The 23,338-nt window shown below is 38.6% G+C and overlaps 1 protein-coding gene across 3 annotated transcripts in view; it reads left to right on the top strand.

The window, feature by feature from the left end:
* The window catches only part of LOC124613201 (transmembrane protein 241-like), a 66,412-nt gene that overhangs the window by 40,284 nt on the left and 2,790 nt on the right, over positions 1–23,338 (top strand). For all 3 annotated transcript variants that reach the window (XM_047141866.1, XM_047141865.1, XM_047141864.1), the window contains exons 3-4: positions 2,062–2,223; positions 21,249–21,376. In XM_047141866.1, the coding sequence (XP_046997822.1) occupies positions 2,062–2,223; positions 21,249–21,376 (290 nt within the window). The remainder of the gene's footprint in view (positions 1–2,061; positions 2,224–21,248; positions 21,377–23,338) is intronic.

Here is a 23,338-nt window from a genome sequence, read left to right as displayed (position 1 = left end):
TCAATTTTCTCTTGCTCACTTTGCAAGTGGAATTGTTGTTGTTGTTGTTGTTGTTGTTGTTGTGGTCTTCAGTCCTTAGACTGGTTTGATGCAGCTCTCCATGCTAATCTATCCTGCGCAAGCTCCTTCATCTCTCAGTACCTACTGCAACGTACATCCTTCTGAATCTGCTTAGTGTATTCATCTCTTGGTCTCCCTCTACAATTTTTACACTCCACGCTGCCCTCCAATGCTAAATTTGTGATCCCTTGATGCCTCAGGACATGTCCTACCAACCGATCCCTTCTTCTAGTCAAGTTGTGCCACAAACTTCTCTTCTCCCCAATTCTATTCAATACCTCCTCATTAGTTACGTGATCTACCCACTTGATCTTCAACATTCTTCTGTAGCACCACATTTCGAAAGCTTCTATTCTCTTCTTGTCCAAACTACTTATTGTCCATGTTTCACTTCCATACATGGCTACACTCCATACAAATACTTTCAGAAACGACTTCCTGAAACTTAAATCTATACTCAATGTTAACAAATTTCTCTTCTTCAGAAATGCTTTCCTTGTCATTGCCAGTCTACAATTTATATCCTCTCTACTTCGACCATCATCAGTTATTTTGCTCCCCAAATAGCAAAACTCTTTTACTACTTTAAGTGTCTCATTTCCTAATCTTAATTCCCTCAGCATCACCCGACTTACTTCGACTACATTCCATTATCCTCGTTTTGCTTTTGTTGATGTTCATCTTATATCCTCCTTTCAAGACACTGTCCATTCCGTTCAACTGCTCTTCCAAGTCCTTTGCTGTCTCTAACAGAATTACAATGTCATCGGCGACCTCAAAGTTTTTATTTCTTCTCCCTGGATTTTAATACCTACTCCAAATTTTTCTTTTGTTTCCTTTACTGCTTGCTCAATATACAGATTGAATAACATTGGGGAGAGGCTACAACCCTGTCTCACTCCCTTCCCAACCACTGCTTCCCTTTCATGTCCCTTGACTCTTATAACTGCCATCTGGTTTCTGTACAAATTGTAAATAGCCTTTCGCTCCCTGTATTTTACCCCTGCCACCTGTGCAAGTGGAATAGGAAACAGAATGACTAGTAGTGGTACAGGGTACCCACTACCACACATCATACAGTGGCTTACAGAGTATGTATGTAGATATAGATGTGGAAACTAATTTCGGATAGTGAGGTTTTGTGAGGACTGCAAAGAATTTGGTCCATGGTGTAGAGGTATTGTGTGAGTTCCCTGAGTGGTATTCCCAATATTCTGCCACACAGACAGGAATATGAACCAGCACATGACAGTATCCATTGTACTATAGCCTGCCATGGTTCAAAGAGTTTGGCAACACATGTGTCCAGCAGCCTCATCTCAAGTCTGAATACTTCAGAGTCTGAGTGTGGGCTCAAAATTTGTTTGTGTGCGATTGTGTGCTGATGTTGTTGTGCAACAGACTGTCTTTGTGTGACATGCTTTGAAGTCTAAGAGGCTGGAGATATTGCCATCTGCTGTGAGTAGCCCATACATACTATTTCTTTGTAAAGTAAACCATGAAGGTGCTACCTTGGGGTACTAATTGCTGCTTGAACATTTGGATTAGACATTGGGATCTACTATGGTTAGTTTCTTTAATTGTCACCAAGATGTCATTAAGGACCTTTGTATGTTAGTTCTGTACCAGGAGATGTTACCACGTGCTTTTGTGTAATGAATTTTAAAGTATGAATGCAGGTACAAATATTACATAGTTTTCATTAAATTCTACCAGTGCTGAAAATGATGTGAATACACACAGGATCAAACACTGATATTAAAATTCTATTGCTCTCTGCAGTTTAAGTAAATACAGGTGTACTGAGCCAACATTAGTTTCAAAAGTGATCTATAAATTATTTTGCTATTGTAAAGCACCCATTCAAGTGGAACAACAGTGCAGGTATCAAGGCAAATTAAATTTTGTTAACTCTCTCTTTTCTAACTTATGGTAGTTATTGTCATTATACTCTTAACTTATAGTGGCTATTACTTTCTGAGGAAAATTTTGTGATTACAGCCTATTCCGGTATTCGTGAGTGTGGGTAGCCTTCCAAGAGTTTGTGTGTTCCTGCTGGACTATGTGTCATCAGCTATCAAGGCTACAGCATTGCAGCTGACTGCAGGGTTGGTTTGCTTATTGGCAGCTACATCTGTCATCTTGCTGGACGTGAGTCTGCCTGTGAGTATACCTGATGAACAGGTTCTAATAATAAATCATCATCAGCAGCAGTAGCAACAGTAACAACAACAACTGATAACAAACATAACAACAAACATAACGACCACTTGACATTAATGTTGACTAAATGTGAGACCGTCTTATTGCTTTGCCTGGATAGGTGCCAGAACCAGCTTATTGCTTTGCTTGATTGAATTTTTTCAGACTTTTCCTTATTGGCAGGTGATATTAACCAAATCTTTGTAAGTTTGTTATGTTTTATTTTTCCGTGAGCTATAAACAAGTCTATTGAATCACAATTATCCCCATGAACTTTTCCTTCCTTCATACCCATGGCTTTGTACATCTTGTGTATCATTACATTCAGAATGACATTTTTTTCAACTATCTGTTTCTCCTCTTGCACACTAAGAACTTGAAGATAATATTGGAATCTTGTACATTTAACTCTGTTGTTATTATCCCCAACAGGTAAGAACAGGTAAGCAATGATTGTAAGTTTCTGTTTTGTTTTCCTTGTAGTCTTATTGTTTTCAATTATTGGTAAAATGTTTGAGCGGGGTGAAAACAAAACTCTCTATCAATTATGCAGTGGATTTTTGCCTACATTGCTGCATTGTTTTAGTGAAATGAAGAATGGGAAGGTATCAGATTGGCTGGCGTAAGATGTAGTTTTGCAAAATAGAGTTTATTTGCTTGAAAGAAGTTAGTGTAGTTAATAAAAAATTAATTTGTGATTTGAGGCAAAATAACACAATACATTTTTGTCCAAATTTATATAGCTGATCTGAGAGTGGGAAATGGACAAATGGGGTGTCAAATTGACAGTGTGAGATCTATTTTGAAAAAAAAAAAAAAAAAATCAAGTGCTTGAAACTAATCTGGGTAATTAAGGAAAACTTAATTAGTGATTTGAGGTAAAACTGAAATATTTCATGAACAGCTGTTTCTAGCCATATAAATGAAGTGTCAGAAAGTTAATCTCTTTGTGGCCTAGCTATTTTACACATAAATAGCTACATTGGTGTGGTACTTAACTGTTAGAAAGATTTCCTTTGAATCAAGTACGAAATTTAGGACACGTCAATAACAGAGGACACTAGGAAGGCAAATGGGGTGTTAAAAATGTCATCTCTTCTAAGCGTAGTAATTTTGAGTAAAAAAAACTTTGGTGCAATATTTGGTTTTTAAAATGGCTTCCTACAAATCAAGCACTAAATTTAGGATGTTTTCAGAACAGAAGACACCAGAAAAGCAAATGAGGTGCCACAAAGATCATGCTTTTTGAACAAAACATTAAAAAAAAGTCAAATATTTTGCGGAATGATTTGTCTATCTGTAAGAAATAAAATAGATTAGAGAAACATTGGACACATCTATGAAGGGCACTGACAATAGTGTACATCAAATTAGGTGCATCATTGTTTCTCTCATCTATTTCATTTCTTACTTTTAGACAAATCGTGTTGCAAAGGATTTGACTGATATCTTTTTTCCCCTGCAAAATTTTTATTGTCTCTTTTGGCATACTTTTAAAGATATTTGTGAATAATTTTGTTTAGTTCAGAGTATTCTGCCGTGTTCCTTTTATCGTTTGCTTGAAATTCACATTATATTTAATAGCGGCTTAGTTTCATTTGAGATTTTCTTTTGGCTTCTACACACCTGAACTTTTGCTTTTTGCATATGTAGAATTGTTAAATAATTGTGCAACATTTCAGATTTCCTCCCTAATCAGTAAGTTTCTTTCTAGTTTTATACCTAGTTTCAATTTGTAAAGCACTAGTCTATCTCCACATGAAATATTCTGAAATAATATATGACTGTTAAAATGAATACAGCTTCTTCATTGCTTGGTATTCCATGATAAATGAGATTTTTAGTTCAATTTAGTCCTTGTAAAGTTGGTTTTTTCCTGCACTTCTGATAACCGTACTCAGACTTAACCTTTGGTGACCAGTGGACATTGTTTACACGTTTGTTAGGCTCGCAGGCATGATACGACAGCAGCACTCCAGAACTGTAGCGTCCATGACAGTGTGTACGGTATATTGCACCGATATTAATGACACCTCTTTAATGAAAAGCCACAGTAGAAAATTACACCTCAGAAACACACGTTTTTGAGAGTACATACATTCATTTTATGTTTACCCCATTTTCAGATGTTTACATTTATTTGTGTGTGGTGAGCATTGTTTCTTTAGTTATGACATTTGACAATAGCTATCCTAAAAACTCCTCTGGCAAAATTCTGTAGTGTCTTGCTTACTTTCTCTCTCTCTCTCTCCCCCACAAATTTCTTCTGCGGGCTGGATTGAAACCAGTTGTGTGCCACACCTGACCTGTAGGCTGCGTGCTGCCCACCTGTGACCTACTGCACCCCATTTGATGCTGCTTGATTTCTCTTTTAACTCCACTTGCGTATCAAGTAACCACACAGTTTACAAAGCCTTACTTGAGTGTAATGATCTCTGTCTCCATGACTTTGTAAAGCAATGTTTATCTCCTAGGTAGTGTCAAATTGTGATCACCTCAGGGAGCTAGGCTTCTGGGTTTGCCGAACCCTTAGTTTCTGAGCTGGGGACTGCTGAATAACGTAAGTACTTGGTAACCATAAACTTTCAATGACCATCGTGCAATGTAGAGGTGAAATGTTGTATGTCAGAGGGGGCGTGCTTACATCATGAAGATAAAAAAGCACCCTCAGTCTGACTGTGCTATGTGCCAATGGGGTTAATGGATTTTGAGACGAAGCAAGTGTTAGCTAGCAGCCTCTGAGCCACCTACTGTTCCCCAATTTGATAAGGCATATCTACATGAAGGCCTCTTTCTGGATGTACAAGTATTTCCTTAAAATTTCATAGAATCAAAATGGCTCATATCTTTCTCGGCCAAAAGATGTCCAGTCCATCAGGGCAGGAGCGTATAGAGCAACTCTGGCTGAATTTAAAAAGATTAGTTGCTAGATAAATATGTACCCAGTACAACAGTTCATAATGGAAGGGACCCTTCGTGGTTTACAGTCACTGTAAAGAAACTTCTAAAGAAACAGAGATTACTGAGATGTAAGACAAAACACAAGGCTGTATATAGAGAGGAGCTGAATGAAACGTGTTTGACTGTCAAGAGAGCACTGCGTGATGCCTTCAATGACTATTGTAACAACATATTGTCAAGTGATCTTTCACAGAATTCAAAGAAATTCTGGTTGTATGTAAAGGCTGTTAGTGGCACCAAATTTAGTGTCCAGTCCCTAGTGAATGAGACAGGAACTAAAATTGAGGGTAGCAAAGCAAAAGCTGAAATGCTTAACTCCATTTTCAAATTTTCCTTTACAAAGAAAAACCTTGGAGAGTAGCCCCAACTTAATCCTCATACCACTGAAAAGATGAATGAAATAAGTATTAGTGTCAGTGGTATTGAGAAACAGCTGAAATTGTTAAAACTGAACAAAGCTCCAGGGCCCAATGAGATCCCTATCAGATTCTATATTGAATTTGCGGCTGATTAGCCCCTCTTCTAACTACAATCTATTGTAGATCCCTCAAACAAAAAACCATGCCCAGTTCTAGGGGAAAAGGCACAAGAAGGATAGTAGAAGTGACCCGCAAAACTATTATCCATTATCCTTGACAGTATCTTGTTGTAGAATCTTATAACATGATCAGAGCCCAAACGTAGTGAGGTATCTTGAACAGAATGACCTCCTCAGTACCAACCAACATGGATTTCGAAAACATTGATCATGCGAAACCCAACTCACACTTTTCTCACATGAAATACTGAACGCTTAGGATTGAGGCAACCAGGTAGATGCTGTGTTTCTTGATTTCCAAAAAGCATATGATTCAGTGCAACACTTGTGCTTATTGTCAAAAGTACAATCATATGAGGTATCAAATGAAATTTGTGACTGGATTGAGAATTTTGTGACAGGGAGGACACAGCATGTTATCTTGCATATAGAGTCATCAGCAGATGTAGCAATTACTTCGGATGTGCCCCAGGGAAGTCTATTGGGGCTCTTACTGCTCATGTTGTATATTAATAACCTCGAAGAAAATACTGATAGTGAAATCGGGCTTTTTGCAAATTATGCAGTTATCTCTAAGGAAGTACTATCTGAAAGAAACTGCATAAATATTGCGGCAGAGCTTTACAAGATTTCAAAGTGGTGCAGAGACTGGCAACTTGCTTTAAATGTTCAGAAATGTGAAGTGCACTTCACAAAATGAGAAAACATAGTATCCTGTACAACAACCTGCTATGTATCACTCACATAGGGATTGTGAAGATAATATTAGAATAATTACTGCATGCACAGAGACATTCAAAAAATCATTCCTCCCACACTCCATACATGAATGGAACCAGAAGAAACCCTTATAACTGGTATGATGGGATGTACCCTCTGCCATGCACCTCACGGTGGTTCGCAGATTATAGATGTAGATCGTTGGTTGACATTAATACTAAACAGGAGAGCTCAACAGACTAGCTCCCAAAACAATCAGTACCACAAAGTGAAAACATCCATGTTTCAAAATGTATTCCGTCTAGTACTCCCTCTAGTATCCCCGTTTTACTGCATATAACATTAGAATCGATTACGTAAATTTGAAGTCAATGGAATGCCTCTAGGATGGAATCCTTCCAGGAGAGATATCATTTGCTGAGCAAGCATAACTGCTACTGAAATGTCAAAAGTTAGGCAAACATCCAGTTGTAACTGACCAACACAATACACTTAATGTTTGTAAAGGGGGTGTTAAGTGGTGGACCTTAAATTGAGAGATACCTTTTCAAATTTAAAGAGTCAGTGAGGTTTCTGGGCACCACTTTCATTCGGTAGCTTACATGAGTGCCACATATCACGACATGGGTACTGAATCCCTCAAAGCTCCTAACATTTTAAAATGCATTGCCCTCCAGTTATGTTGAACCGACTGAGAAATTATAAAGAATATACAGCATGCTCTTGTCTTGCTGCAACAGCATAAACAGGAATAGCATTCTACTCGCTACAAGGGCACATGGGAATAAAAGCCTTTAGGAATGACGGAATTGAAAAGTGTGCCACTTCTGTGCAGGCTGTGAGCTTGCTGTTGAGCCCAAAAATACTTTACTAGTGGGTGGAAGAGTGACCGGAGAGGAAGGATGTTGTACTGTTGTATGGATGAAGGATGTTGTACTGTTGTATGGACACAATATCAGAAGTAACACCAGCCAAGTTTTATTCTGTATGAAGAGATCCACACTAACACTGAATGAGGTAGAGAACAGTACAAAGGCCAGCTGTGGAGGCACTTGCATCATGCACTTTTTGATTACACACACACACACACACACACTTAAGGTCCAACACTTCTTCCCCTTTGGGGAAAACTGTCCGTATCTTCATCGGTAAGTAACGACTGCTGGAGTGGCTGTCGTGCTGTAACAGGAGAATTTGGTCTGAAATGGCACGGGTACGGATATGTGTGGTGCCGACTCCCCTTGAGAGACAGTAAGGAAGTACTGGTGATGGTGATGCTGTACCCATGTCAACATCCGGACAGGCATGCGGTGATGGAGGCAGCAGAGAAAATGGTGGCAGCAATAGGGCCTGCAGAGATGGAGGTGGCCTGGCACTGATTGCTCCACCCAGTGGTGGCAGCACCCAGAGCAAAGATGGCTTCTGAGCTGGAGGAGGTGTGTATTGCACTGTGGAGGCTGGCACAGATGGTGGAAGTGGCCATGGGGGCAGAGGCCCCTGTGGTGCATGGTCGGTCGCCTACGGACTTTGCTGGTTGTAGTGTCATGACACCGAGCCACCAGAGTTGCGCACGACACAGAGGCAGCAGCCTTAGCGGTGATGGGTGACTACTGGTACCCACTTAGGGCGCCAGCCAAATCCGTGGACCCCTGACTGCAAAGCCCATATAGAATTGCTGTGAGTCGGATGCTGGTGGGTGGCTGGGTGTTGGCCAGAGCAGATGAAGCAGTGTGCAGGGCCGGCGGCCATGAAGAAGCTCCGCTAGGCTATGGTCGCAAACTGAAGTGAACCTATATGAACTCAAGAACCTATCGAAGGCTTCCTTGGGAAAAGAGTGAGTGTTTTTTTCATCTGAGTTTTAAACATATGGACCAGTCATTTCACCTCTCCATTGGACTGGGAATGAAATGGAGGGGCATAACATGCTTGTTGGCACTCTTTGTACAAAAATCTACGAAATCTTGAGGCACAAACTTTGGCCGTTGTTTGCCACACGTGTATGTGGCAGTTCTTCTAAAGAAAAAAAAATCTTTGAGAGGGCTGTGACCATAGCCACTGTGGAAGTGGACAGGAAACAAACCACACAAGGAAATTTTGAAGAAGCATCAGCTACTTCAAACCAAAAGGAGTGAATGATCAGCCCCACAAGATCAGCATGACCACACTCTCAGCGGTGCTGGGGGGCGGGCCAAAGGGAAAGAGAGATCTTGATGGGTGGTGCACTGCAGGCAGGCTGTTACAATGCACATGTCATTGTCAATATCTGGCCAAAACGTGGCAGCAGGCCAGCAATTTTGTATGAGAAACACCCCAGTGGTCCAGATGGAGAATGACATCCCGCCACACTGCAGATAAGATCACAAACCTGGGTGCTGGCTCTTCAGTAGCCAACAGTAATATCATTGAGAGCTGTGAGGTGATGGTAGAGAGCATAATTAGCTGCAACAGCCACCAAAGTCTGAGAACTGGTAATGGGAAAACCAGGCATGGTGTTTTGGGCTTTGATGTCTAAATGGAAACACAACAGTTCCTTCTGTTCAAATGCTGGATCAGGGTCAGTTGGCAAACTAGAAAGAGCATCCACATTAGTGTGTTGTGCTACGGGTCAGAAATGAATCTCATCTTTACAGCATGACAACAGAGCCCAGCATTGCAGATGATGGGCCACTTTATCTGGTAAAGATGCTGAATGACTGAAAAGAGAAACTGAAGGTTTATGAGCAGTAATCAAATGAAACTTACAACTGTATAGGAAAACATGAAATTTTTGGAGTACATAGAAATAGCAAGGGCTTCTTTTTCTGTTGCATCTGATTTAATGTTAAAGAAGCGTACGCAATAGGGCTTTCGGAACCACCTGCCAAGGTGCTGAGTGTAATTTCGACCTTAATGGGGTAAAAGCACACTGGCAGGTGGACGACCAGTGAAATGGAACAACTTTACGTAGGAGATCATGAAGTTGCTGGGCCTTTGTGGCTACACCAGGAAGAAATTTATGATACTATACAATCTTCCCAAGAAAGACTTACAACTCTTTGACATTGGTAGGATGCATCAAGACTGTAATGGCATTGACATGCTGGTGTAAATACTTGATGCCAGCACGTGAGACTTCAAAACAGAGATAAACTGTAGAAGACTAAAAAAATTGTGGCTTGCCCAAGTTACAGCAGAGGCCGGTAGACCTGTGAACGAGGCATGTAGGTTCTGCCTGTTGAGAAACCTGCACCCCAGCACAGAGGCCGTGATTTGTTACAAAAATCGTTGGGAAATGGCAGGGGTGCTAAACACATTGAATGGCACGTGCTGGGATTGATATAACCCGAAGAGGGTATTCACTACGAGGACATGTTTGGAATCGTCATCCTGAGGCAGTTGTAAATAGGCTTCTGACAAGTCTGTTTTGCAAAAGTACTGGCCCCCAGATAGTTGTGATAAGAGATCTTCCGGATGGGGTAAGGGATAAGTATCACTAACAGACAGTGAATTTATAGGCACTTTAAAACCACCATAGAGCTGAAGGTAGCCTTTAGGTTTTTTGACATTTACCAACAGAGTAGAATATTCACTATAGAACAGGTGTGACAACACTCAAAGATGTAAGATGATCTAGTTCCACTTTGACTTTCTCCCATAAAGTTGTTGGGACTGGGCAGGCACAAAAGAAAAGGAGGTGAGGGGGAGAATGCCATCAGTTTCATTGTTTTATGATCCTTAAAACTGGTAGCGCATCCTAAATCTTCCAAGAACAGGGAGGAAAAATCCCAGCAGAGCACATTCAGTTGTTGATACAGAGCTTGATGCCAGATGCACTTCATAAGAAATAGAGAACCCAAAAATTTCAAAGACATCTAACCCAAATAAGTTTTGAGAGTTGGTAGTGTTAGGTGAAAGGCTGAACAACTGCTTTGTACACTATGGTAGTTGAAAACTGTCCCAGTATGGGTATTATTTGTTTGTTGTAACTCACCAACTGATGAGATACAGACGGCAGTGCCAGTAATCCAAGATCCATATACATTTAAGAATTTAACATTACTGTCACATCTGTGTACATTTGCACATTTAACATTGTCTACCACACATACTTCAGTGTAGAGTTTGTTTGAGGCTTCCATCACGTGGAAAACACTGCTTACATCCAGGTTCATGTCTGGTGCAGCAGGTTGGCACATTGTACGTATTAAACAAAACAATAAGGTTGTGTTGGGAGATGAGCACATGTCTGCTGTTTTGATGCCAACTGCTGGTGCTGCTGCTGATTGGCATGGTGCTGCCCCATGCGGCGTGGAGGCCATGGTTGCTACTCATCATCTTCTACCATGAGCTAACCAATGCTAGCTGAGGAGGAGCCAGGCATGTTAGAGCATCACGAATCACTGAATCAGCATATGAGCCCTTGTAGGCTTCAGTAACAAACTGGCAGTGACAGCTAATCTAAAGTTTCCGACTTAAAGTGTGAGTGCGAATCTGGGTTATTTCAGTTTATTCCTCGAAACCACTTTCCAGTTATTTGCGAGGTGACTTACTTGGAATTTGCAGCCAATCTTCTTTACTGGATAGCCGGCTGCTGGAAACCCTCTTGACTTCTTCTCTGTCGAATAAAGCTAGGTACAGGAATTCTTAGACTCTTTCTACTTATGAAATAAGTAGACATACAAACTTTCCTTTTCGTCAATTAACGATGTATTTGACTTTCATACACAATAAAACCCCACTTTCAACATAAGTATATAACTTCCGGTAACAGTCGAACGTCAGAAACAAATTGAGTTACAGTTAAAAGAAAGTTGGCTTTGATACCATAACTTTTCTTAACATAAATCACAAAATAAGTCTTACCTATAGCAAGGTTACGTCGAGTTTTCAAGAGTTCCTTTTCAACTGTCTTTGTTTTAATAACAATAGTCAATGACCCAATAAGCACAAAGCTGCATATAAACTCCATGGTTCTTCCCTACACACTCACTAAAACATCTATGGTTTGCCCGACAGGTACTTGTCGATGCCGTTCATCCGTCACGTCTACTTTCTTCCTGTGACTGATTTTAAACCTGCAGACACAAACATGTGACGTGCAGTTGGTAAGATTCTACCGTCCCACACTCATATCCAGAATATCAGGTGTCTGAGACGGTAGAAGGCTGAGTGGTTCTAGAATTCACACAGAAATTCTTGAATGACTACACTAAGCTCATGGAGTTCTGCTGCCCAAGCTCTGTATGACTTACCGTCACTTTTGATAGTAGTATAACTCAATGCAAGCAGCAATAACATGAGTACATTTGCAATGGTAATTATAGGGCAACTGACATATTTCATCAAAAGAGAGACTGGCAGGTTCCTGAAGAGGAGCTAGCTGATACAAAAGGTGATAAACACGAGGAGAAATCTATTGGAAAAAATAAAGCCATACAAAAGTTGTGATTGGTGACTCCAAAAGCCTGAAAATGTTGCCAAAGGCATTTTTCATGTGTGTCCCAGTCTCCACGGAATCATCATACGGAAGAAACAGTGGGGGTTGTGTCAACAGCTGTGGAATGTGATGTCACTGAGGCTGCCAAAATGCTTAATGCCATGGAGATAGCCTGCCACTGGACAGTGAGAGCTCACTGTTATTCATCAAGAGATTGAAGAACTTCTTCCATTAACGTTTGGGTTTTATATCGAACCACAGAAATGAAACACGTGGAGTAGAATGCTGCACTCACCGCCAATGTTCTTCTTCCACATGAAGAGATCCACAATAACACTGAATGAAGTATATAGCAGTCCAAAGTCTCGTAATTATAGAACACATTAATATAGAGTCTTTTAGGTGACATACAACAACTTTGCTTAAACATAAGTGAGGCCAGTGCACCGAACTTATATGGGGCTGTTGTGCACATGGCACAAACCTTGCTGCACTGTCTGACCACATTGTGATGCGACCTCTGTAGGCACTTGTATTGCACAGTGTTTGATTGTGTGTGCTCACACTATAGAGTGTGCAAGAATATGTGGTCTGTGAAAGCAGCTACCTACCTGTGGCATTCCTCCTTCCAATCACACAAAAAGAAAGAAAAAATCTCACTCACTCAGTTTTATGTAGGACATAGGCACCTTAGGCATGACTTTAGCTCCTGTGAAAGGATCCAACCATTTTAATACCTGTGGTATTTCACTATGTGTGATTTTAATGAAATTCATTTCATATTTTGATGTTATGTTAGGGCCTGCCTTGTATTTCAGAAGATGATGAGACGAGTAAGGTTCGTGCTTTAAAATTTTGTTACTGGCCCTTGTATTAGGTTGCAGGTCTTGTGTGCTCAAGTGGCTGGCTCACCTTTCTTAAGTCATGAATTTTGCTACATAATTTTTTACAGTCATTGTGTCATTTCTCTTTTAGTCGGAAGTTTTACTGACTGGTGGTTGGATTTTAATGTGTGTGTGTGTGTGTGTGTGTGTGTGTGTGTGTGTGTGTGTGTGTGAGAGAGAGAGAGAGAGAGAGAGAGAGAGAGAGAGAGAGAGTGATTTGGCGTACCTTTTAATTCAAGTCTAAAATACTGTTTTCTTTTAACAACACACATCTCATCGTAAGAGTGCTAAAGACCAAGGTGTCATGGAGTGAAACAAATATATCACCTCCACCACCATTGCTACCATCAGCATCACAGTTTAGCCCTATCTCATGCAGTAAAATATGGATATAGAAATAACTGGATGTGTTTGAAGCCATTGCCCAAGTTCCTTCAGTCCACTCCTCCATGTAATCACTTATGTGAACCAGAATACTAATTTTGCCTATGGCAGAAAGGTTTTTGAGAGCCCTACCGCTAGTACACTATCATGGAAGGCCAAAAAGTACCATGACACAAATGAAAAATTATAAATATTGGCGAAGTTAGGCTGATAGCTTTCTGAGCCCAGAGTTGAGTGTTTCTGAATTTAAAAGTCTGAATCAATATGAGCAGTTCACATACTGATTGTAGGCCAGCAGGTCAGCGGGAATCTCATGCTGATATTGTCATTTCGCAGTCAGTCTTTATTGGCAGCACATAATACATTTAGTCTAAGGAGGTGCAGATATTCAGTCCTTATTTTGTTGTGTGCTGAACAGATTGGCGAGCAGCCCATTTGTATTTGTTTTCCATGAAGTGATTCATGAAGACAATGGCTAACAGATGCATAATGAGTGTCTCTGGATTGGACTATGGGATTGAATCTGGTTGTTTCCCTTAATCCTCTCTGAGGTATAATTAGAGGGAGCCGGAATGGTCCATCTCCTCCATGTTAATTTTAACAAATAGAAGGAACATTTTTTCTAAAACCATTAAACATATTGCTCTGAAATTTGGAGTACATGTTCAGTGAATATTTCTCTACAAAGTTATAATGCCATGTTAAGAAATATTTATTGGTTTTTGTTTTACAATTTTTTTAAACAGATGCTTATTTTTTCTCTAAAATTTTGCACTTTTTCTTCTATAACTCTTGAATTATGCAATATTTTTTTACAATTTGTTATAAAAATGAAGGAAAAGAAGAAAACAATGTTGTGTATAAATTTAAATGGTATACTGTTTGCAGTTTTCGAGAAAATGTTCCTCAAAGATGAAAATTTTAAAGTTACGGGAAATGGCTTCCAAAGTTTTTTAATACATTCCTGCCCCCATATGATGGATTATCAGCATCCTCTTCTTTTTTCAGTGTTGTTTCATTTTCACTGGTCTTTTCTTCCCTTTTGCTGCATGTTGTAGGCTTTTGTCTCTCCTTCCTGCACCTCTTAGTCTTTCTTCATCAATTAGTCGCATTGTGGAAATGGTGTTGTGTCCTGGTTGGAAACCTAAACATTTCAGCACATCATATTTGATAATGTTTCCTTCATTGTATGTTGTCACTGCATCATACACTCCAAAATGCAACATTTTTATCTGTACAAGTAGTCTTTTGGGAATCCTAATCCAAATTAAATTATTTACACTTTCATTTGGATTTTGTGTTTCCCATGTAAACACTTTTCCAATAAACTTGGCTGTGATAAATTTCTGAATATGGGCTTAGTTACATTAATTACAGCATTTGGCAAACTGTTTTCATGGGCATATTCCTTTCCTGATTGGTACTTACACCATGAGTCATCACTTGTGGGGCACAGTGCATGTTGTGGGTGGTCATTTGTTGATGCAGTATAAAAAAATAACGCCCATACTGCTCTCCTCATATGCTCAATGCTTCTTGTATTTTGCCTAATTGCACACCCATAATACCTCTGCAATCTATCAATTGCTTCATCTGTCAATCTTTCTCTTCCTCCAAGGGTCTTACCATCACTAAGCTTCTGGGATCCTAATGTCTACTTGAGTTTGCACAAGTGAGCCCCTATGCACTTCTGCACATGTCAAGTGCACTCCTGTTTTTTAATGTGAATTTCATTGCCATAAGTTTGAGTTCCTCTACAGCTTTATATCCCTTAGAATCACCATCTCCTAGATAGTTAGTGTATCATACATTATACCATTCCTGTGATCTGGAAAGAACTACTTTCACTCCCTCTACTTCCATTGCTCCAATCATACCGTGAAAATTTGCTTCACAATTTTCACTATGTTTGTCCTTGGTGTTGCCCTTACATCTACAATGTTTTGAGAGAATAGCAACATCAATTACTTTGCAACTGTCTCCACTGGTAGCTGCCACAACTCTATTTAGAGATTTATGACCTCCACATTGCCATGATCCATCTAAAGCAACAGTTAAATCTCTACAATTCCCATTATCTGTCACAGCTTCTTCAACTGCTTTCTTCATTGTTGCTTGAGCAATATCTTCAGCAGAAGATCCCACCAATTTATTATAAAATCCAAACTTGGTTGGTGATTTTGGCAAGTTCATAATTCCACATAGCATTGTCCCTGCACACTGCCCTTGCCAATGCAACACAAGCCGTACACTAGCCTAACATTTATGTCATGCACCTTCTTTCCATTATTACCAATAAGAGGAATACTGTTAGAATTAGAAGATGAACTTCTGCAGCACATTTGTTACACTTCAATAACATTTTACATGCCAAACCAATGTGTGAAGTTATTTTCAATTCCAGTCATCTTTCTTTGCAAACTTGGCATAATACGTTATGTTTCAAAATATTAGAGAGCAAGGAAATGTTAATTATTTCATTCACATCATTACTGTCACTTTCATAGTTCTCAAATTTTTCTTTGTTGTCACAAACTTTCTTGCTGGAAGAAGTTCTATCACATTCATTTGGAGTAGTTGGTGAAGCAGTCTCAGCAGCATCTCCCTTCGAGACAACAAAAGATTTCTTCTTCCACTCATTGTGCCTTTTCTTAAACATTCTATTGCTGGAATGGTGCACATTTTTACAGCCAGTGAGCGGCGCTGTCGGAGGTGACACACCAAGTCACTACAACCGTTATACGCGGCACGTCAACTTTGCAGCGATAAATAACACACATAGAATTCACTTAGAAGGGTGAAACTTGATTTGTTTTATTCAGAAAACTCCAAATAATTTTATAATGAAAAAGAAAACAAAAAACACTAATTTTGTCATTTTCATTGTTCCAGCTCCCCTTAAGGATTCTCCTCCCAGTTCCGAGTTAAGCCACTTTTTCACCCCATAATATCTATCCATTTCTTGATGTGTATTCAGTTATGAGCAGTTTAATTTCTGATAGTCACCACGATGAAGAGAGAGCATTCTCTTGTTACCTCAGCTAATTAAATAATTACACACACACACACACACACACACACACACAATAGCTATATGACTGACAGTCATTGTTAGGATGATCAGTATTGAGACAGCAGTATATTTGTTGGTAGCGAGCTCACCGTGACTGGGTGCCCATGGGATTTGTCCTCTGTAGCAGTACGAGCATCAGGATTTCTGTTGTCACTGTATCAAAGGTTTGCCTATGTATGGTCGTAAACACTGCTGTGTAGGTGAGACTAGTGCTTTGAATGAATTGTGGAAGATGAGTCATTATTTGTTAGTTTAGATTGTAAAAGTAGACAGTTGGATTCGTACATTTTATATTATTTATTGCTTCACTGCTGAATAAAACAGCAGTTTGTGAGCACCGTGGCAAATTTTTTATTGTCAGTGGAAGGAGATGAAGTACTTATTAAGTGTGTTGTGATTCAGTCAGACCTTAATGTACTTTAGATAATGTAACAAACAATTACACAAAACAATGATTTGGATTTTAAAAATCCAACTACTTAAACTTTTTTTTTTATTCAAGAGACAGTACATCACAGAATTTTATGAAGGAGTGATAGGTTAGTGGATTTGGAAAATAAGTTAAACCAAATGTTGTATGTTGTAAGGTTACATAGAGAGTAGTGAAAAAATGACAAAATAGCGTGCCGGATGACTGTAACTGATTATATTTATCAGACAATGAAGAAATTGAGCAGGATATTGTAGGCTGAAACCATTTTAGATTTTCAACTGATCATAACCTTTTAAGACCAAAAGTAAAAATTGACACAAAAATCAAAAGAAGCAGAGAATCAGAAATGTTGATTAAGAGAATTCACTTAATAGTGAAGTACACTATATCAAATTCAGCAACAAGTTCAGCATCTTGGAAAATTAAGATTATGTGGACATAAATGAAGAGGATAATTGTTTAACAAAGTTATTTAAAAAATATCAAAAAATGTTGCAAATACTGTATGAAGAAGGAAAAAGAAAAGCATCTTAGACAGAAAGAGGAAACTGTGAAAAACTGAGAATTATGAGCAAACAATAAAGAAAAATATACAGGGTGTCTCAAAAGAAAGTTTGTAATTGAAGAGCTCTCTGTGCATGCATAGCAAATTGGAGCAGAGTTGGATGTACATTCATTGTTTGCTTGGCCTTTAGGAATTAATAAATGTGGAGTGCTTCTCAGGGGCAGACTGCATATTCTGAGTACGAGAATTTTATAAAAATGGTGATTTTGTGACTAGCATGGAGGAAATTTTGCAGTAATTGTGGATTGCAGACTGTAAATGATGTTCCAAGTGTTCCCCTTATTTGGAAATGGTTAAAAACGTTTGAGGAGACTAATTCAACACTGACCAAAACTGAAAATTGGGTGACCAAGGTTATCAAGAGCGACCAAATCCATGGAGAGTGAAAATTGATCTGTTCATGAAAATCCTAACTTCCCCATTTTCATCTGTGCAGGTTCTTTAAATGTGCATAGATCATAAAAACACCAAATTCTGCAAAAAGACCTTAAACTGCATCTTTACAATATCCAGTTGATGCAAGAATTAAAGCTTCAGGTAGCCAGACATATAGACTTCAGTTCATTAACGATGTGACTGAGTGTCATTCATTTAACGACATTTCATTTTCTGATGAGACTCATTTTCAGCTGAACAGTCATGTCAATAAGCAAAACTGCCATTACTGGAGTGCAATGAATTCTAAACAGAAGCATGAGGAACCCCTTCATTCACCAAAAGTTAGTGTATGGGCTGCGATGTCAGCTCAAGGAGTAATTGGGACAGTCTTTTTCGACAACAAGAGTGGTCGTGTAGTTACAGTGAATTCAGAACATTATGTGATGATTTAAATGACTTTTTGGTGCCTGAATTGTAAAACTTTGTCGGCTAAAACCAAAGAATATGGTTTCAGCAAGATGGAGCCAGAGCACACTTGTCAAATGTGTCTATACTACAGGTTCGTGGAATTTCCCCTGGCAAACTGATCTTCTGGAGGAGTGACACAAACTGGTCCCTCACATTCCAGATTTGAGCCCCATCAGTTTTTTGTTATGGGGATATGTCAAATCTAAAGTGCATTTCAATAATCCAACTTCTTTGGAGCAACTGAAAGAAAATATCCGCAGTGAAGCCGCCATGCAAAATTTTGTTCATCATTTAAATGAGTGCCATAGGCTTGCAGGATTCCATTTAAATGACATTATGTTTGAGGACAAAATTCCTAAACTGTAAATTTCAAAAATACATGAAGATTTTGTGGACAGACTTCAGCCTCTATTTTGTTTTGACACATCAGATATAAACTTTCTTTTGAGACACCGTATAGAATAGGCTGAGTTAATAGAAATACTTGGAAATGGTGTTGAAAGGATGTCTGAAGGTACAGTTACAGTCTGATAAGAGAAAAAAGTGTAAACAAAAGGAGTATGAAGGAAACAACCCCATAACTTATGGTGGGTAGAAATGACATTTCAGAAAAATGGCACAGTAACTTATGGTGGAGGGAAAATTGTTAGAAGCATTTGATGACTTCTGTAAATGTTTGGGTAGTTTGAGATGAATCCGAAGCAATTAGTTTGTAATGAAAGTAGTGACTGTCAGGAAGTGATGTCTAGGTGAGGTGTATAAAATGAGTTGCAGTTTGTAGAAAGGCAAGGTATGTAGAATTGATGATATTTCAGTAGAAATGTTTAAATTTTTACTTAATATTCATAAAAGCTGGAGTAGTTTTTGAGTCAGTTTCAACATAATCTGTGCAAATGGCCCTTGAGACATGGCATTCATTTATTTGACTCTCTTTGTCAGAAAAGTTCCATGACAGGCTTTTTTCTGAGTTTTCAATACTAAAAAGGAACAAATGTTTTTATGTTACCTGGTATGTTTGCATGCTTGAAATGACCTTGGCCATGTTTCCGCACAAACTCACTGTGTGGCAGGGCTGTGCTTAGTAACATGTTGTTTGGGTTCTTGATGCGTTAGTCACAGTGACACAATTGATGCTGATTGTGAGCAAGAAGTGAACATTAAGTTCTGCGTTAAAGCTTGGTAAAATGCCTAATGAAATGTGGACAATGATTAAGCAAGCATATGCAGGTGAGGCACTTTCAAGAAGTTGTGTTTTTGAGTAGCACAAAAGTTTCATGAAAGGAGAGATTTAGTGCAAGATGACTCCAGAGCTGGCCACCCATCTACAGCACATACCGATGCAAATGTGGAGCATGTAAAGCAGTTATTGCAAGAAGACCATCATGTAATTGTGCATGCAGTATCAGAAGAACTTAATTTGATTCATCATTTGTGTCATAAGATTTTACGCTAAGATTTAGGGAAATGGAAAATTAGTCCAGAACTCATCCCTTGAATACTAACAGATGAACAGAAAGAGGAAAGACAAAGAATTTTTGCTAAACTTTAGGATAGAGCTAGACATGATCCATAGTTTTTCCAAAGATTGTTGCTGGGGATGAAAGTTGGTGTTACTAGTATCCCCTCACATGAAGCGTCAAAAGTGCTGAATGCAGAGTCCTGTATCACCAGCCTCAAAAAAAGTCTAACAACAACCTTCGAGAGCAAAGGCAATGTTGATCAGATTCTTTGCTAGTAAAGGATTAGTTCACCATAAGTATGTTCCTCCAGCTCAAACAGTGAATCGAACTCTTTACATTGAAGTCTTGAAATGTTTGTGACAAGCAATTCAGCATCACCACCCAAGTTTTTGGCATTCTCCGTACTAGTTCTTAGTGCATGACAATTCAAGACCCCCACACTGCTTTATCTATTACCAATTATCTGGCCAGACATTTTGTTGTTGCCATCTCTCATCTGCCATATTTGCCCAACCTCTTGTCTTACAATTTTTTTCCTTGTTTTGCGAGTGAAAAGTGGACTGAAAGGAAAGCTTCATCAAGATATCACAGACATCTAACAAGCTGTAACAAATGAGCTTACAAACATCACAGTCGAAAATTTGCTGATTGCTTCCAAGACCTCCAGAAACATTTCAAACTGTGTAGAGATAGCTAAGCAGCTAGGATCTTTACTTGGCAAGTGCAGTTTTCTGCTTTAAAAATTTTTTAAAAAAAGTAATAGCTTTCGGAATGATCCTTTTCTGAGCGATAGTAAAATACACACAGTTAATTCAGGGGTGTAGGCCTGTGTATGTGTGCTTGCTTATAGTGCAGATAAACTTAGTAAAGCAATTTGAAAGCATCCCTGAAAATCAGTTATATTAAGCCACAAATGTATAAAACCATCACATAGAAGAGAACAAAGTCAATAGACGGACCAGATGGACCTGTTCTTGCAGCTGGGACCACAGAAAAAAAAAAAAAAAAAAAAAAAAAAAAAAAAAAAAAAACCAACCAGATATAAAAAATAAATAAATAGAAGAGTAAAAAACCACTTAGTGTGTCTTTGGTGTGCTACACAGTTCTTAAAAACAAGGTTTGTCTTTAGCTAGTTATGTCTGTTTTGACTTGTAGTAATTGTGAGACATAACTTGTAATGAAAGAGAAAAAAAGAAATTGACAGCCGAGACTTACTTATCAGTAATTATTAATAGCAATCAAAGAAATAAAAATAGAACAAATAAATGGGTAGGTGGACAAGCAGGGCAACATGAAAGTACTGAATGCTGAAATTAAAGTAGTAGCACCTCCTGCCCCCCTTCCCCCACACACAAACACAGCAGTGGATTGCTGAATTGATGATAGAGATTGTGGAAGACTGTTTTGCATCATCTTCTGTCAATTTAAGTGAAATGCTTACATGGCTCAGAATAGTTGTTTTTATGATTTTCTCTTATTTCTTAGTTAAACATTTAAAGAGGAAGATATAATCTGTAGGAAAGTTAATTTCTTAACTTGTGGTAAAAGAAATTAACACAAAAATGGATTTATGTCAAAGAAACAGAACTTCAAATGACTGTGTAACAATTTTATTGCTGATATATACTATTAAATATTAATTTCAATTTGTTGTCGTCAACAGTTTGTTCCATTTTATTGCAGTATTCAAAATCATACCTGGACAGTTTGCAGATTCGGGATACACCTGGCTGTTGGCACATGTTGTTTTCATAACAGCTCAAATTCTGCATGGCAGGATAACTGACAGTCACTACACAGAGACAGATAAGCTGTATTATAGCAACATTTTTAGGTGAGTTTATTTATGTCACTGCTTTAACCTTTATATACAGGGTGTTTATAAATGAATATCGGGGTTTTAGCGCTTTATAATATTTATTATGTTCAATGTGAGCACCATTTGTCACATGGCATACATCAAGTCTATAGGCGAGTTCTTCCCAAACATTGATAAGTGTGTCTTCAGTGATTCTAGCAACAGCTGATTCAATCCAGTTTCTTAATTCAGGTAGGTCTGCTGGTAGCAGAGGCACTTACACATGATCCTTGATGAAGCCCCAAAGGAAAAAATCGCATGGCATTAGGTCGGGTGAACGTGAAGGCCATGCAAAGCAAGCCCTGTCATTGGGCCCCGTGCGACCTATCCAGTGCTTGGGCTATAGACTTGATGTGTGCCCAGTGACAAATGGTGCTCACATTGAACATTTATAAGGTTGTTGGTAAAACTGTTTGAGTTGCCCTTTCATTTGACACACCATTTATAATTGTAAGTTTAATGTAATAAATATTGCAAAGTGTTAAAACCCCGATATTCATTTATAAATACCCTGTATATAGTCAGTTCTATAGAGTATTATGAAATATAATTTTAGGAAAACAACATAATGATATATAAGTAATGTCTGTAAAAATATGTATGAAAAGGATATGAATTCCTTGTACATGGGAGACATGATCCTAGACAATAATGATCAGGACTAATGATATCATTCCAGTTTAGGCTCTTTCCTGTTTTTCTAAATTATTTTTCTGTGCACTGTATTGTTCCTGTGAATAAGTACTCAGGAAATTCAATCCAAAATTGTAACTTATTATTATTTCTTGCTTTCCTAATCAAGGGCTAGCATTAAATTTTCCACATATACAAAAATTCTGTTTCCGTTTCATATATTTTGTTTTTTCCTATGAAGCAACTGTTTTATACTTTCTGGAAGGTCAAATGTGTTTGTCTGGGTATCTCATTCTCCTCCTCTCAAACAAGGAAGTGACCACTTACAGACAAGGAAAAGTAAAGTTATCTTGTTCATTAGTAGACTGGGATATTTATTGTCAAACATTGCCTTTTAGAGATTTTAAAGCTTTATACCACAGTTGGGGCAGATCTCCACCTTGGCTCTTAAAGAGACCAAGAACTATTTTAGACATGACAAACTTTAAGAAAGGTTGCACTCCAGATTTAACATTTAAATCTGTGTTTTGTAACATTTTAGAAAGACGCCATTGTTTTAAAGCAGTGTACACTGATGGTTCAAAACAGAGGACTGCCTTGGTTGTTCAGTATTGTTCCCCAGTTGTTTCTTCAAGATTCACCCTCCATTTAACACAGAGCTCAGACCGGTCAGTCTGGTGCGTCTATAGTGGGCATTGATCCCTAATAATGCCATAAAACTCTGGTGAGAGGTCATCTCCTGTGCCCCCCCCCCCCCCCCCCCTCTTCTTTCTTGTCTATAATGTCTGTGGTTTGCAAAACACCATATACCACGTTTTAACTAACTGAATTTTACGTTGTAATGAGAGGGAGGGTGGTGTGTGTGTGTGTGTGTGTGTGTGTGTGTGTGTGTGTGAGAGTAAGTTTAAGGCATTTTTGTAGTTTTTTTTCTTTACTGTAGTTAGAATATAATTATTGTATAACTTTTATCTGCACTTGTCTCATACAATTTTACTATGGGCACTAAACTGTTAAATTCATGGTATCAGTTACACAAAGATTTGTGAGGCTTATTGGGATGATTGAGGTCTCAGCTGAATGACAGGCACTTTAATCCTATCTGATACAGATCTCATACTGCACAGCAGGACTCAGAAGATCATGGACAAGCTAATCCTGCATCGTCATGATTTGAGTTCCAAAGTGTATAGCCTAACATTAGTAATGGAAGTGATCATTTAAACCTGTAGTAATAAATAACTGTTACCAAAGCACAATGTGAGAAACCTGAGTTTCCAATAGCTAATCCCTGATTTTAACAGAAAG

This window comes from Schistocerca americana, chromosome 4, assembly GCF_021461395.2.
Source record: "Schistocerca americana isolate TAMUIC-IGC-003095 chromosome 4, iqSchAmer2.1, whole genome shotgun sequence".
Taxonomy (NCBI): domain Eukaryota; kingdom Metazoa; phylum Arthropoda; class Insecta; order Orthoptera; family Acrididae; genus Schistocerca; species Schistocerca americana.
The sequence above is the reverse complement of the archived record's forward strand: the minus strand, read 5'-3'. Positions and strand labels throughout refer to the sequence as shown.